The sequence below is a fragment of the Pristis pectinata genome, chromosome 10, assembly GCF_009764475.1.
Source record: "Pristis pectinata isolate sPriPec2 chromosome 10, sPriPec2.1.pri, whole genome shotgun sequence".
Classification (NCBI taxonomy): domain Eukaryota; kingdom Metazoa; phylum Chordata; class Chondrichthyes; order Rhinopristiformes; family Pristidae; genus Pristis; species Pristis pectinata.
The window spans coordinates 90,085,258-90,100,797 of NC_067414.1; the positions used below are offsets into that span (position 1 = coordinate 90,085,258).

At 42.3% G+C, this 15,540-nt stretch overlaps 1 protein-coding gene across 1 annotated transcript in view; it reads right to left on the reverse strand.

Moving 5' to 3' along the window:
- The window catches only part of ppp1cb (protein phosphatase 1, catalytic subunit, beta isozyme), an 89,488-nt gene that overhangs the window by 14,130 nt on the left and 59,818 nt on the right, over window positions 1-15,540 (reverse strand). Inside the window, exon 3 of the mRNA XM_052024317.1 lies at window positions 398-628. Within this exon, the coding sequence (XP_051880277.1) occupies window positions 398-628 (231 nt within the window). The remainder of the gene's footprint in view (window positions 1-397; window positions 629-15,540) is intronic.

A 15,540-nucleotide genomic window follows, 5' to 3' on the forward strand; every position in this document is an offset into this window, starting at 1 on the left:
CAGAGGTACTATTACAATACCAGAGTGACAGAATATACATCACCCAGTGGGAGATGGAGAGTTTTGCTAATTTTCTTTGTTGAGGGCACAAGTGAACTTTTAGTTTTATGTAAACAAATTTCTTCTTATAATGAATCTGCTAAAACCAAATAATTTAAGTTAAGCTTTTTTTTTCCTGTTTATTACTGCAAACAGGAATCAGTCACATTGCACAGTCACAATATGGAGATTTCAAAACAAAAATTAATTACTTTATTTTCAGGCAGTAACATCAAAATCTTTACATTGTTCTATTTGAACCTTTCTCCCCAGTTAGACTTGATAAAAGGTGCAGATTACATTATATAATGTAGCTGAGGCTACACGGTAAATTAAGTCACAGCCGCTGAATACTCACACTCATCGTAGAAGCCATAGATACGATTGATGCTGGCGCACTCATGATTTCCCCGCAAAAGGAAGAAGTTTTCTGGGTATTTGATCTTGTATGCTAGGAGGAGGCAAATGGTCTCTAGAGACTGCTTCCCTCGATCTACGTAATCTCCCAAGAACAAATAGTTTGCTTCAGGTGGAAACCCTCCATATTCAAACAACCTCAGGAGGTCTGTGTACTGTCCATGAATATCACCTAAGGAATAGAAAGTTAAAAAATTTAGTCACTTAATTTCCATTTAATATTCTGTGCCATTTTTATCTTTATGGAATTAATATCCACAATCTCAAATTAACCACATTGAACAGTTCAACACAGGAACAGGCCCTATAGCCCACGATGTCTGAGCCGAACATGATGCCGAATTAAACTAATTCTCTTCTGCCTGCCTCCATACCCCTTGATTCCATACATATTCAGGTGTCTGATCTAACAGCCTCTTAAACACCACTATCGTAAAAATTCTTCCTCAAAACCCCCTCTAAATATTCTACTCCTTGCATTAAACCTATGACCTCTGCTCAAAGGCACCTTTATTAGGGAAAAGGTTTCTCGCTATTTACCTGATGCTCCACATAATTTTGTATACCTTAATTAGGTCCCTCCTCAACCTTCTGTGGTCTAAAGAAAACAAACCCAGCCTATCCAGTCTTTTCACATTGCTGAAACCCAGGTAACAATCTGGTGAATCTCCCCTGCACACTCTCCATTGCAATTGTGCCCTTTGTTTAATGTGGCAACAGGAACATTACACAGTACTTTAGCTGTGGCCTAACTAAAGTTGTACTATGACCTCCCTGCTCTTATGTTCTATGCCCAGGCTAATGAAGGTAGGCAACTCGTATGCCTTAACCACCTTATCTACCTGTGCTGCAGCCTTCAGGGATGTGTACACCAAGTTCTCCTGTTCCTTAGCAACCTCAAAGTGACCACCCTTTTTTGTTCCTAAATTCTACCTTTATGGCCTCATTTGAAGATATCTTCTCTTTCTGAAGTAATGAACACCTCGATTAATATTGCAATACCTCATTTTACACTCTTCCGTCCACCCCATCAAAGATTCTATACCATGGAACACAGAGTTGTCAGTTCTGCCCATTTTTCCAGCCATGTCTCTGTGATATATTCCCATAAGTTAATCATTGTCCTAAGTTTATTACGCTTGTTAGGCTGCTTCTGTTAAAACAGATGCAATCCAGCCTTGCATTCATCTCGTGTGCCTAGAGACTTCTATATTTGTCTGTTCTCCTGTTGCACATTTTGTCATGTTTCTGTTCCATCTTGTCATGTATTTTGAAGAATGCCAAACATTTTGGGATCTTGCAGTGAAAAAAATCTTGCAGGTGCACTTTGTGAATTGTGATTCATAATTAAATCTTGAGGTTTTTAATTGTAAAAATGTTTTTTTTTAAATTTTAGCAGAACTTCAAAATGGTTGCAATATATTGTAAGTACCTGATGACTAACTTAGTCCCAAGTGAAACATGTTCTTAATTCTAGTTCTTCAGAGAAGAGCCTTTCACAGGGCTAATAAGTTAGATGAATAGCAAACCAAACCAGAAAAAAATTAAGGTAATATTTAAGGGTAGGTCACCAGAAATCTCAAAGGTTACAGCACGGAACAAGACCATTCATCCCATCAAATTTGGGCTGACTCAATCTAGTTTATTCTACTTGTCGGATCTGGTTATTTTCGAATCTGCAGGTTCTTTCAGGAGTCCAGGAATGAATTGAAAACAACTTGGTGGTTCACAAAGTTTTATTGGAAAGTTTAAAACAAAGAAACAGTCAGAGTATATGACATTAGCTCTGCTACTAGGAGATGAGCAGAGACAAAAGGAACTAAAGATGAGATAGGGGTGGGGGAAGAAAAGAGAGCAAGAGAGATTAACAAAAAACACCTTTTATACCTGAGATAAGAGGTACTCCTTAGCTAACAATAGTCCAATCAGGAAACCTATTAGATACCCATGGCCAAACCAACCAGCGAAAAAACACATATTCACCTGATGGACGAACCAATAAGCTAGGAAGCGGCCATTCCTTGTACAGCCACTTGAGATGTATTAAACACTATACATGTTAAAAAAGCTAATTAAAATAGTCAAATCCAACATACTCCTCTGCTCCTTCCCCAAAACTCTAGAATTTTTTTCCCCCTTTCAAGTGCTATATCCAGTTTGTTTTTGAATGCCATGACTCAGTCTTGATATGGGAGTAAAATGGTTTTGATCTCAGCTCCATTTGATTGAGGAATATGGTTGGGGAATTGTGGAATTAATCATCCATTTGCTGAGGGCAGTTATTTAGCTGCTTTTCATGTCAGAAGGTCAGCAGCTCAGTAGAGTCCTGAACGTCCAGAGATCCTCCAACCTTCCGATATTGATACTGCTGGTCCCTTGACATGTGGAGCTCAACATCCCAGCAGAATCTCTCTGCCCCTCTATTGGAGGACAGTTCTTGCTACTGGTAATCCCAGCAATGCTGGCATGAGTTGGTGCTTCACCACACTGTTGATAATAAATGAAACTTAATCACAATTTTTGTGACCACTAATATGATTGGCAGTATGTGTGGCCTGGTGCTGGTCAGGCAGGTTATGACACTGTTCAGCTCACTACACTCTTAACTGCAAGTCATGTCACAATGCAGATCTGCTCAACCACAAGGATAAAATAAGTTAGCTTAACACATTTCTATATTATAGAGTACTACACTGTCACAGCAGACAGTACTTTGTTCTGCAATGAATTGCTGTGGGACAGTATGGTGCCTTTTGAAGCCTTTTCTATTTATGGGAGATTCTTTGAAATGGAATCTGTGGCTGATTGTCAATAATTTCTCATCTGGGCGAACACTCCAAAATGAAGGACAATGGCCAAAATAGGCAAACTCTCAGTGCAATTTTCATACTTGAAGTGATGCCTTATCAATATTTAGTTCTGTTCCTAAATGCAGTTTTATACCTTCATGTGCACTAAACCTAGCTACACATGATGTTTACACATGCCTGCATAATATTTTTTAAAACAAAAAAAGTCAAGTAGTGGAAACCATCTGTACCATTACTTGCAATTAATATTGACATTCATATTTGGTGTTAGATGAGCAGCATGACTATTGGCAAGCAAAATATTCATTCCACTAAGTTCAATGTGTCTTTTTAGTGACACTTTTTATAGACAGCTATAAAGTTAGATATGTGCTTTTTATGTGTGGCCTGCAGTTTTTGGTTTCAGTGAATGCAAAGGGCTGAGATTTGTTAATCTATCGCTGAAGCATTCAGAAGTCCTAATTACCACTTGGGGCACTTTTGGGGTGGGGGTAAATGTTTAAGGCTGACATCATCAGTATGCACAAAAAATGCCATGTGATCTTCTGCATGCAATGAAGCAAACTCCACAGAAGGATTCAATGATAAAAATGACTGCCAAACTCCACTGGGAGCCATCCTGGAGGATAAGTGGCAAGGTAATGACAGGGGTTAAAGCCAAGAGTGCCACTAAAAACAGACAAGCAGCCAGTTGCAAAATTTGACCTATTTATTATGCAGATTGCTGATCTCCAAACATGAAAAGCAAATTTAAAACTGGTCCTCCCTATGTAACAAAATACTCCAAAATCCATGTCAAAACATTCAGCTTTTCCTTGGAACCTGGCACAGTAATATAACCTTGCCAGCATTACTACAATCAAGGCTGAGTAATCGATGAGTCATCGGTTCCCATCTGCTCAAATTGGTGAATTTGTTGTTAGAGCATCTCATGATACAATGTGGCAATGCACATTTCGTGATTTGTAGCACCAAGTGCCAGCTGGAATGGGTCACTGGTTCACTTTAAGCTGTGCTTACAAGTTAACCACTCCATCGCAGATGTAATGGAGCATGCGTATCCAGGTATCCTTATGTGATTACCTTGTGTCTTGGACTCCAGCTATGGAATAAATCTATTTGACACTACTATGCCATAAGAATTTTCTTTCTCAAACTACAACAGATTATTCATTTTGGTGCATATGCTCTTGTCTACATCAACGGTGCTAAAGTCGAGAGGGTTGAGCGCTTTAAGTTTCTAGGAGTGAACGTCACCAAAAGCCTGTTCTGGTCCACACACAGATGCCACGGCCAAGGAAGCTCACTAGCGCCTCTACTTCCTCAGGAGGGTAAAGGCATGTCCCTGTCGACCCTTACCAATTTTTAAATCGATGCACCATAGAAAGCATCCTATCTGGATGCATCACAGCTTGGTATGGCAACTGCTCTGCCCATGACTGCACGAAATTACAGTTGTGGACACAGCTCAGCACATCACGGAAACTAGCTTCCCCTCCATGGACTCTGTCTATACTTCTTGTTGCCTTGGTAAAGCAGCCAGCATAACCAAATACCCCACCCACCCCAGACATTCTCTCTTCTCCCCTCTCCCATGGGGCATATGTACGTACCACCAGGCTCAAGGACAGCTTCTGTCCCACTGTTATAAGACTATTGAACGATTCCCTAGTACAATAAGATGGACTCTTGACCTCAATCTACCTCGTTATGACCTTGAACCTTATTGTCTACCTGCAATGCACCTTCTCTGTAGCTTACACTTTATTCTGTTATTATTTTACCTTGTACTACCTCAATGTACTGTGTAATAAATTGATCTGTATGAACAGTATGCAAGACAAGTTCTTCACTGTACCTCGATACATGTGACCATAATAAAATTCCAGTTATGGACTATTTAAGGAAATCAGTCCCCCAAATCTTAACATGTTCATTGTGTACCCCAGTCAGACTCTCTGGGGCAAGTGACACTAGTGTAATAATAAACTAATCCTTCATTACCTTGCCTGTTTTTTTTAAAAAAATGTTTCAAATGCAAAGAAGAAGTAAGCTTTCCTTGGCCAGCATAGGCTGTGATTTACTGGAACAGCCCAAAGCATCCACAATGCCTGCTGCTACCTTCCATGAGCCACAACATTTACCGACAGTGATTACAAATACAGTAGAACCTCATTCTCAATTCAGGAAGCCCCAACCCAATAGGATAGATTCCATTATCTTTCCCAGCAATGAAGTTAAAGCTAACTAGTCTCCTGGCATTGGCACTTGTTCACCCTTCCTTTTTAAACATGGGAATGGTATTAACTGTTCTCAGGAACCCCTCCCTTGACATTTGCCAGGTGTCTGCTCATTCTGTCATCTTTCTCACTCCACCTGAAGTTTGCTCTGCTCAATACTTTTTTTTAAAAGTAAAACAAGATATGCAAATTCAACTTAATTTAAAAAAATATTTTTCAGGGTGCAGGCAGCGTTAGCAAGCCCAGCACCAAATGCCCTCAGAGGTTTAATTTTAAGGCCTGAGACAAGGTGGATTGGAAAATGCCAGTATAGAATTCTAAAGAACACCTGAGAGGGTTCTGCACAAGAGATTTTGCAGATGAATCCATGGAATTGTGATTTTGGTCTGTATTTTTTTTGGAGTTAGAAAGAGGAGGCACAAAAGATGTATTCTCTGATTGGCAACAGTGCTCCTGAGGCACCTACTTTGTGGTCTTACCTTCTCACTTTGTATTTTAGTTTGGATGAAGGAACATCTGCCTGCCAATAACACTGTTCTACAGCAGAGCAAATCTTAGCTTAGTCCTTTCTTCCACACAAAGCGATGCAGTCAGGCTGTGTGTGGACAAAAGCAAAGCAGATTAGGCTCAACTGGAGGCGGGTGTGGGAGCCTCTGCTTTGGATCCAAGAGAGATGAATCACAATACTTTCTTCATGGTGAGAGACTAGCTGTGGCAGATAAAAGGGATTTAAAAGCACACACATCATTAAAACTAATGCACAAAATCCAAAAATTTATTGGACTGAGGTCTTTTGCAATAATGGACTAAATTTTAAGAAATAGAGCACTGGCTTGGGGGCAGGGAAAGAAATGATTAAAAGAATAGCAGAAAATGATTGCACTTTGGGAATCTGGTTCCAACCCACCAACTTTTGGCTTTTAACTGCAGTGGTGTTAGTCTGCGTACAAGCAACCCTTTGAAAGAGGTTGGTTGTTGATGATTTCACGATCACAAGACGAAGGAGCAGAAGTAGGCCATTTGGCCCATTGCATCTGCTCCGCCACTTCACCGTGAGCTAAACTATTCTCCCATCTAGCCCCAATTCCCCGACTTTTCCCCATATCCTTTGATACCCTGACTAATTAGATACCTATCAATCTTTTCCTTAAACACCCCCAATGATTGGGCCTCCACAGCTGTATGTGGCAACGAATTCCATAAATCCATGACCCTCTGGCTAAAGAAATTTCTCATCATCTGTTTTAAATGGGTACCCTCTTATTCTAAAACTGTGCCCTCTTGTCCTGGACTCACCCACCAGGGGAAACAACTTAGCCGCATCTACTCTGTCCAATCCTTTCAATATTCAAAATCTTTCTATGAGGTCCCCTCTCATTCTTCTGTACTCCAATGAATACAGTCCAAGAGCCGACAAATGCTCATTGTAGCCCTTGTATTCCGGGAATTACCCTCTTAAATCTTCTCTGAACCCTCTCCAACATCAGTACATCCTTTCTAAGATCAGGGGCCCAAAACTGCACACAGTATTCCAAATGAGGTCTCACCACTGCCCCATAGAGCCTTATCAACACCTTATTTTTATACACTATTTCAATATTAATTAGTCAATTACAATAATACTAACATGATCTGCAAATTCACCACTTCATGTGTTTCTTTGGCTTGCTGGATCTCACAAGTGAAAGCAGTAAGATAACACAATGACAATTAATGAAGTGAAACTCTGACACAAATGTGCCGAAAAGGAAAGAAACCACTAGTTGCCTGCTTCTGTCAAAGGCTTTAATCACAGTACTTAGCCAAGATCACCATAGGCACTAGCCTGTTGGATTAGTTTGAGCTTCTAAGAATAACCAGGATCTGGATCAGGCTTCTGGTCACATACCTGCAGCTGAAAGAGAGATGCAACTCAGAAGTAATCTCTGGCACAGTGGCTCTACAAATGGAGTGTTCACAAACATTTGTAGCTGGATAGAACAAGATTCTGGGTCGAGTGGACCTGGTGCTGAGAAATGAAAGAGCTCTGAGACAAGTCTCCTTTTCATGATTCTCGTATAGGTCTTTAGTAATGAGCTGGAGAGCATTTTGCTGCTGATGAGTAAGTCATTGAATGGCAAAGGCTTAGGTATCAGACATCTGAACTAAAGTGACATTTGCACTCGGCAGATCTTAGTGAAGGCCACTCATTTGATTGCTATGTTTGATGTTCCATGCACATGGCCTCTCTATCCATGGACAAAGACATTAGAACAAAGAACATTACAGCACAGTACAGGCCCTTCGGCCCACAATGTTGTGCCGACATTTTATCCTGCTCTAAGATCTATCTAACCCTTCCCTCCCACATCGCCCTCCATTTCTCTATCATTCATGTGGCTATCTAAGAGTCTCTTAAATGTCCCTAATGTATCTGCCCCCACAACCTCCACTGGCACTGCGTTCCACGCACCCACCACCCTCTGTGAAAAAAAAACTTACCCCTGACATCCCCCTTATACCTTCCTACAATCACCTTAAAATTATGCCCCCTCATGTTAGCCATTTTCACCCTGGGAAAAAGTCTCTGACTGTCCACTCGATCTATGTCTCTTATCATCTTGTATACCTCTATCAAGTCACCTCTCATCCTCTTCCTCGCCAAAGAGAAAAGCCCTAGCTAACTCAACCTACCCTCATAAGACATGCTCTCCAATCCAGGCAGCATCCTGGTAAATCTCCTCTGCACTCTCTCGAAAGCTTCTACATCCTTCCTATAATGAGGCGATCAGAACTGAACACAATACTTCAAGTGTGGTCTAACCAGAGTTCTATAGCGCTGCAACATTACCTCGACTAATGAAGGCCAACACACCATACGCCTTCTTAACAACCCTATCTACCTGCGCGGCAACCTTGAGGGATCTATGGATGTGGACCCCAAGATCCCTCTGTTCCTCCATACTGTTAAGAGTCCTGCCATTAACCTTGTATTCTGCCTTCAAATTCGATCTTCCAAAGTGTATCACTTCACACTTTTCCAGGTTGAACTCCATCTGCCACTTCTCAGCCCAGGTCTGTATCCTATCAATGTCCTGTTGTAACCTACAGCTACCTTCTATTCTATCTACAACAACACAAACCTTCGTGTCATCAGCAAACTTACTAACTCATCCTTCCACATCCTCCCCCAAGTCATTTGTAAAAATCACAAAGAGCAGGGGTCCCATTACTGCAAAGCTCTGCAAACATCAAACCTATCATGCTCAAACCACTCTCCGCCAATCTTTCTGCAAGTAGTATGCCTAGTAGTTTGTATACTCTTTGCTACTGCTTGTTCATGGCCCTCGGGTACAGGCATCCAACTGAGCAGACCACAAAGGGTCCAACAGTCTCCACTGACCCCATCCACACTAACCATACAAGCAATGACAAATGGCAATCACCAGGTGATGACAGCAATATTCCTGTGCAGACTGAATGAAGTGCAACCAACTGAGGTGCTGCACGCCCTGGATAAGTCCTGTGATGGTGCACCCAGGAGGAGTGCCCTTATTTCAGTGTGTCTCTCAGGGCCACTTCCTGCTGGACAAAGACCAAATGAGAGATTACAGAAATGAAGAGAACCATCAACATAATGTTTTAGGAGATTATACATGTATTTTCACTCACTGCTGGCAGTAGGCCATTGAGAGTATGCTATTTGACTGGCTGATATTTAATTCTGTCATCTGATAGCTGACAAGCCTTCATCTCGAAGGCACAAACGTGTCAATTCCATTGAGGTTGAGCAGCCTCTTCTTTGCAGCTGTTAGTTTAGAGATAGCAAGAGAGTCACTTCCAGTTTTCAGCTTCTCCCTTGTATTCAGCATCCTGATGTTCTGCCTCAAGTCACAAGAAGGGAAAGAAGAAACACTGTGAATAAGAGTTATGGCATATGTTGAATAGATGGATGGAGGCATTTGTTAGATATAATTGAGCAAGAGGCAAGATACTGCGTTAAGAATGTGGTAGGTGGACTAATGGTGAAGTGAAGAGTGCACCAACTAAGGAATGTTAGTGTGAGGAGTTACATGGTGTAGGCTTGAGAAGGTGAACTGGTGCGCAGGGGAGGGTGGCATCTTCTGTGGCTCAGTAGATAGATGAAGGTGCCACCATGCTCAGTCTGCTTAGGTGAGTAAAATGGCTTCAGCATTGAATCCACAGGGCTGGCACAACACTCTTACTGCTAATCTCATTGGCAAACTCCAGCCACATGTTCTTTCACTGGCAGGCTTCTTCCTACCAACAGTGGGGGAATAGATTCATCTGGCATCCAGGGAGGTGTCACTTAAAATGAGCTGCAGCCTTTGAAAATCATCAACTGTGTGCAGTATCCCTTTTAATTATCAAATTTGAAATCTATTCCTGCAGGTCTCCATCACACCTATTCATATTTTTCCTCATGGCTATCCAAAGTCATAGATATTTCCATTGTCAAGCACAAACTCAAAGCTCCCGAGCTGACTCAAACTGTACAGAGCCTGCCCTCAAACAGTGGACAAAACATGTTCAAGGGTCTGCCTCTCGCTGATATTTCACAAGTACAGTAGCAATGCCCCACTTTACAATGTCTACCCCTGAGTTGATCAGCTTAGGTATAGAGGCAGTTTGGGGTTCATCAGGCAATCCATTTTTCCTCCGCCTACATAGAAACTACTCGGTCACCTTGACGTGTATGTTGACCCTGATGTAAAGGTCTGCCAGGGTGCCTGCCACAACTCCTGCATGGTAGTACTGGCTGGAGGGTCACTTCCAGCTTCTCCCTTGTATTTTGCATTCTGATGTTCTGTCTTATTTCATTAGGAGGGGGGAAAAAAAACAGCCCTGTGAACAAGAGGTATGGCATGGATTGAATGGATGGATAGAGAGACACATTTGTTGATCGTGACTGAGTAAGCGACATGTCACTGCATTAAGGATGTGGCTTTGAGACTTCAGGTACTTTCTTGCAAAGGTGTGACCAGGTACAGGGTGTTTGTTGCTTCCATTTATTGACCACAGCTCTTCAGTTTCTTGCTATTTGGGCAAGAAACCTGAAAATGACATGTTAACGCAAACATTGGGTTAAGCACCTTTTAGGGTCTCATGTACTACCTGCTCCCTCTTACCAACACTATAACTGCACCAAGAAATTAAGATCCAACTCCAGCTTTTATATCCACACCCTCTTCAATTGGTTTCATGTACTGCTAACGCATGGGCAATGGCAAACAACCAGCACCTCATCCAACTGACCTGTTTCCACATGAGCCAAGACAGTGCCTTGGCAGACTACATAGCAGGAGAAACTAGTTGCAGGGATAGAGTGGCAGAGGGATAGAGAAATATTACTGCACAAGGAAGCACATGCAACCTTTTTGAAATTTAGTCCTGGAGCATCCGGGAAGAATGCTCTCAATTCTGACAAACTTGGATTGTTCTGTGGTGTGGAATCTGAAGGGAGACCTGATAAGTTTATAAAATTATGAGAGGCATAGAAAAGGTGGACAGCCAGAATCTTTTTCCCAGTGTAGAAATGTCAAATACTAGAGGGCATCACTTTATGGCGAGAGGGAGAAGTTTAAAGGGGATGTGCAGGGCAAGTTTATTTTAAGACCTTAGGCGGTAGGTGCCTGGAACGCGCTGAAAGCAGATCTGATGGTGGTGTTCAAGAGGCTTTCAGATAGGCACATGAATAGGCTGGGAATGGAGGAATATGGATCATCCGCAGGTAGAAAGGAATAGTTTAATTTGGCATCATGCTTGGCACAGACATGGTGGGCTGAAGGGCCTATTTTTTTTCCAATATTCTTTTTGTGAGCAGCTTACTCAGGACATGCCTTCCTGGGACAGCAAATAACAGACATCCATCTTGATTCTAACTGACAGATTTATGCTTCACATTGTTATTTTTGCACCTTTAAAGCATGAGCTTAGTAATAAATATAACGCAAGAGAAAACAATGAATGTGTCTTATTTGCAATGACCCAACAAGACTTTGCCTTAATATTTACTTCAAAGACATGTAATCCATTTATTCCATGATGTCAGAAATAATCCTGCTTTAATCGATAATGACATTCACACATCCAGAAAGAGCTCAGCTGGAAAACAGATCAAGCCTTAGTTGCTTTATTACACTTTCCTTCTGCAGAGTCAAATGAAGCACAAAGATGTGATATTACAAGCCTCACTTTTTGTTCAGTTCCCAAGACTTCTTCCTAAAAACAGACATCCTGCCACTACATGCAAGGTCTTAATTCAAAATAGCTACTAGCAGCATCACTCTCCAACACTACGTGAGGAAAATTCCTCAGAGCTACAGCTGTTCCAGTCACTTCAGCAACCTTGGGTCCAAAGTAGCAACAGTGAAGTAGTACAGGAAGGAGGAGGTTTGCTAGTGCTACTCAGGAAGGTTTAAACTGGAGTGGCAGGGGGATGGGAACCACAGCAGCAGGACAACAGGAGGTAGGGTTGAGGGCAAGAAAGGTGGTATAACAAGTAAGACAGAAAGGAAGGACGGCAAGGTACAGGCTAATAAACACAGTGGGACTGATGGGTGAAATGTGTTTATTTCAACACAAGGAGTATTATGGGTAAGGATGATGAATTTAGAGCCTGGACCAGTACGTGGAATTATGATGTTGTTGCCATTACAGACACCTGGTTGCGCGAGGGACAGGACTGGCAGCTCAACGTTCCTGGGTTTTGTTGTTTTACATGTGATGGGGGGGGGGGGGGTAAAAAGAGGTGGAGGGATTGCACTATTGATAAGGGAGAATGTCACAGCAGCAGTCAGAGGGGACATACTGGAGGGCTCATCCACAGAGGCAATCTGGGTGCTCAAAAATAAGAAAGGTGCAATTACACTGATGGGATTATACTACAGGACTCCCAAAAGCCGCCGAGAGGAGGAGGAACAGATATGTAGACAGATTACGGAAAGGTGCAGAAATAACAGGGTTGTTATAGTGGGGGACTTTAACTTCCCCAGTGTTGATTGGAAATTCCTTAATACAAGTTTAGATTGGGTGGGATTTCTTCAGTGCATCCAAGAAGGATTCTTGAAACAGTATGTGGTGAGTCCAACTGGAGGAGAGAACATACTGGACCTAGTTTTGGGAAATGAGCCAGGCCAGGTGACAGACCTGATAGTGGGTGAACATTCTGGGAAGATACCACAACCCATTTTTTTTTAAGATAGTTACGAGCAAGGATAACATTGGATCTTGCAGGAAGGTACTAAATTGGGGGAGGGCAAATTACGACAGGATAAGACAGGAGCTGAGGGGCATTGATTGGAAACAGCTGCTGTTGGACAAGTCCACGTCTGACATGTGGGAGTTGTTTAAAGACCAGCTGATCAGAGTTCAAGATCGGCACGTTCTGGTAAGGAGCAAGGACAAGAATGGTAAGACAAGGGAACCTTGGATGACCTGAGGGGTCCTAAATTTTATCAGGAAGAAAAAGGAAGCATACGCAAGGTCCTTGTGGATTATAAGGGAACCTTGGATGACCTGAGGGGTCCTAAATTTTATCAGGAAGAAAAAGGAAGCAGACTAGGCCCTTGTGGATTATAAAGATAGCAGGACAGTGCCCTAGCAAGCAATTAGGAGGGCCAAAAGGGGCCATGAAATTTCCTTGCCGAGCAGGATCAAGGAGAATCAAGGCATTTTATACTTCCATTAAGAAAAACAGGATAACTGAGAAGGCAGGTTCACTCAAGGATAAGAGAGGGAATTTGTGCTTGGAGTCAGAGCAAGTAGCTGAGTTACTAAATGAGTACTGTGTGTTGGTGTTTACTGAGAAGGATTGAGGATAGTGAAAGCAGAGTGAGGCATGCTAATATGCTGGGTCTTCTGAAAGGCATTAAAGGTGGATAAATCCCCAGGGCATGGAATATACCCCAGAATATAGAAAGAAGTGAGGAGATTGCTGGGGCTTTGACAAAGATCTTTGTGTCCTCACTAGCAACAGGTGAGGTCCTAGAGGACTGGAGAATAGGAAAAATTGTGCCTGTGTCCAAGGAAAATAGGAATAATCCAGGTAATTATAGGTCAGTGAGCCTCAAGTCAGTGGTAGGGAAGCTATTGGAGAGGATACTGAGGGATAGGATTTATCTGCATTTGGAAAGGCATGGCCTGCTTAGGGGCAGTCAGCATGGCTTTGTGTGGGGCAGGTCACGCCTTACAAACTTGACTGAGTGTTTTAAGGAGGTGACAAAGGTGCTTGATGAGGGCAAGGCAGTAGATGTTATCTGCATGGACTCTAGTAAGGCATTTGATAACCTCCCTCATCAGAAGATAAAGATGCACGAAATCCAGGGTGAATTGCAAGTTTGGATTCGGAACTGGCTTGCCCACAGAAGAGAGTAGGCATGGAAGGCTGTTATTTTGGCTGGAGATCTATGACCAGTGGTGTTCTGCAAGGATTGGTGCTGGGGACCTCTGTTGTTTGTGATTGCATATCAATGACTTGGATGAAAATGTAGATGGGTGGATTAGCAAATTTGTGGATGACACTAAGATTGGTGGAGTTACAAACAGTGTAAAGGAGCATCAAAAAGTATGGTGGGACATAGATCAGTTACAGATAATGGGCAGAGAAGTGACAGATGGAGTTTAATCTGGGCAAGTGTGAGGTATTGCACTTTGGGAAGTCAAATGAAAGGAGAAAGTATACAGTTAATAGTAGGCCCCTTAATACATTGAAGTACAGAGGGATCTTGGGGTCCAAGCCCTTGGTTCACTGAAAATGGCTACACTTGGCTGAAGTGGTAAAGGTAGCATATGGCATACTTGCCTTCATTGGTAGGGGTGTTGAGTACAAGAGTAAGGAAGTCATGCTGCAGTTGTATAAAACTTTAGTCAGACCACACTTGGAGTATTGTGCACGGTTCTGGTCACCCCATTACAGGAAGAATGTGGAGACTGTGGAAAGGGTACAGAAGAGGGTTACTACGATGCTGCCTGGATTGGAGGGTATGAGCCATAGGAAAGCTTGGACAAACTTGGCTCGATCTCCTTAAAGCATTGGAGGCTGAGGGGAGACCTGATGGAGGATTTTAAAATTATGAGAGGCATAAATAGGGTAGACAGTCAGAATCTATCCCCCAGCATAGAAAATGTCAACACCAGTGGACATGCTTTTAAGGTTTTGGTTGGGGAGCGGGGTGGGGGGGGGGGTGGGGTTGGAGGTGGGGCGGGAGAGAAAGGAGGTTTCACAGAGTGGTAGGTGCCTGGAATGGATTACCAGGGGTAGTAGTGGAAGCAGGTAGCTTGGTGGAGTTTAAGAGGCTTTCAGATAGACACACAAATATGAAGGGACTGGAGGGATATGGATGATGCACAGGAGGACACTTAGTATAAATTGGCAAGAGGATCTGCACAACACCATGGGCCAAATGGCCTGTTCGGTACTGTTCTATGTTCCAAGTGGGAGGAGATGAGGAATCTTCCAATCATTACACCTTTTCTACCTACACCGCACCTTTAATACATCTTAAGCTCACTGTATGTTGATTGGGAAAACTAATACCACTAGAATGTATTCCTTTGTCAGATGAAAGAAACAAATTCAGAGTTGAGAATGACTACTTTGGTTCAGATTAGAGATTTAAATTGGTTATCTTTAAATGCACTGATGTGTTAAACCTTGGTTGCCCAATAGAAACAAACAATAACACTTGGGAAGATTAACAATGACTTAGCCACAGCAATAGGAAGACAAGACAGTCCATTTGGCTTGCCACCTGTTCTTTATATAAAAAAAAGAACTGGCACTCTTTCCAGGAACCATCTCTTGAACGACGAAATGTTCAACTGTCACTTCAGAAGATAATTAAATATCCAAGGCCTAACAATACAGTTCCTACACCCATCATTTTACTTAACACTCACTATGAACATAATCGGCAGGAAAACAGGGATGTTCATCATAATTAAGAGTAAAAAATGTTGGAAATATTCAAGTTAGAAGCGTGTGTGTGTGTGTGTGGGGGGGGGGGGGGGGTTTAATGTTTCAGGCTGATGAC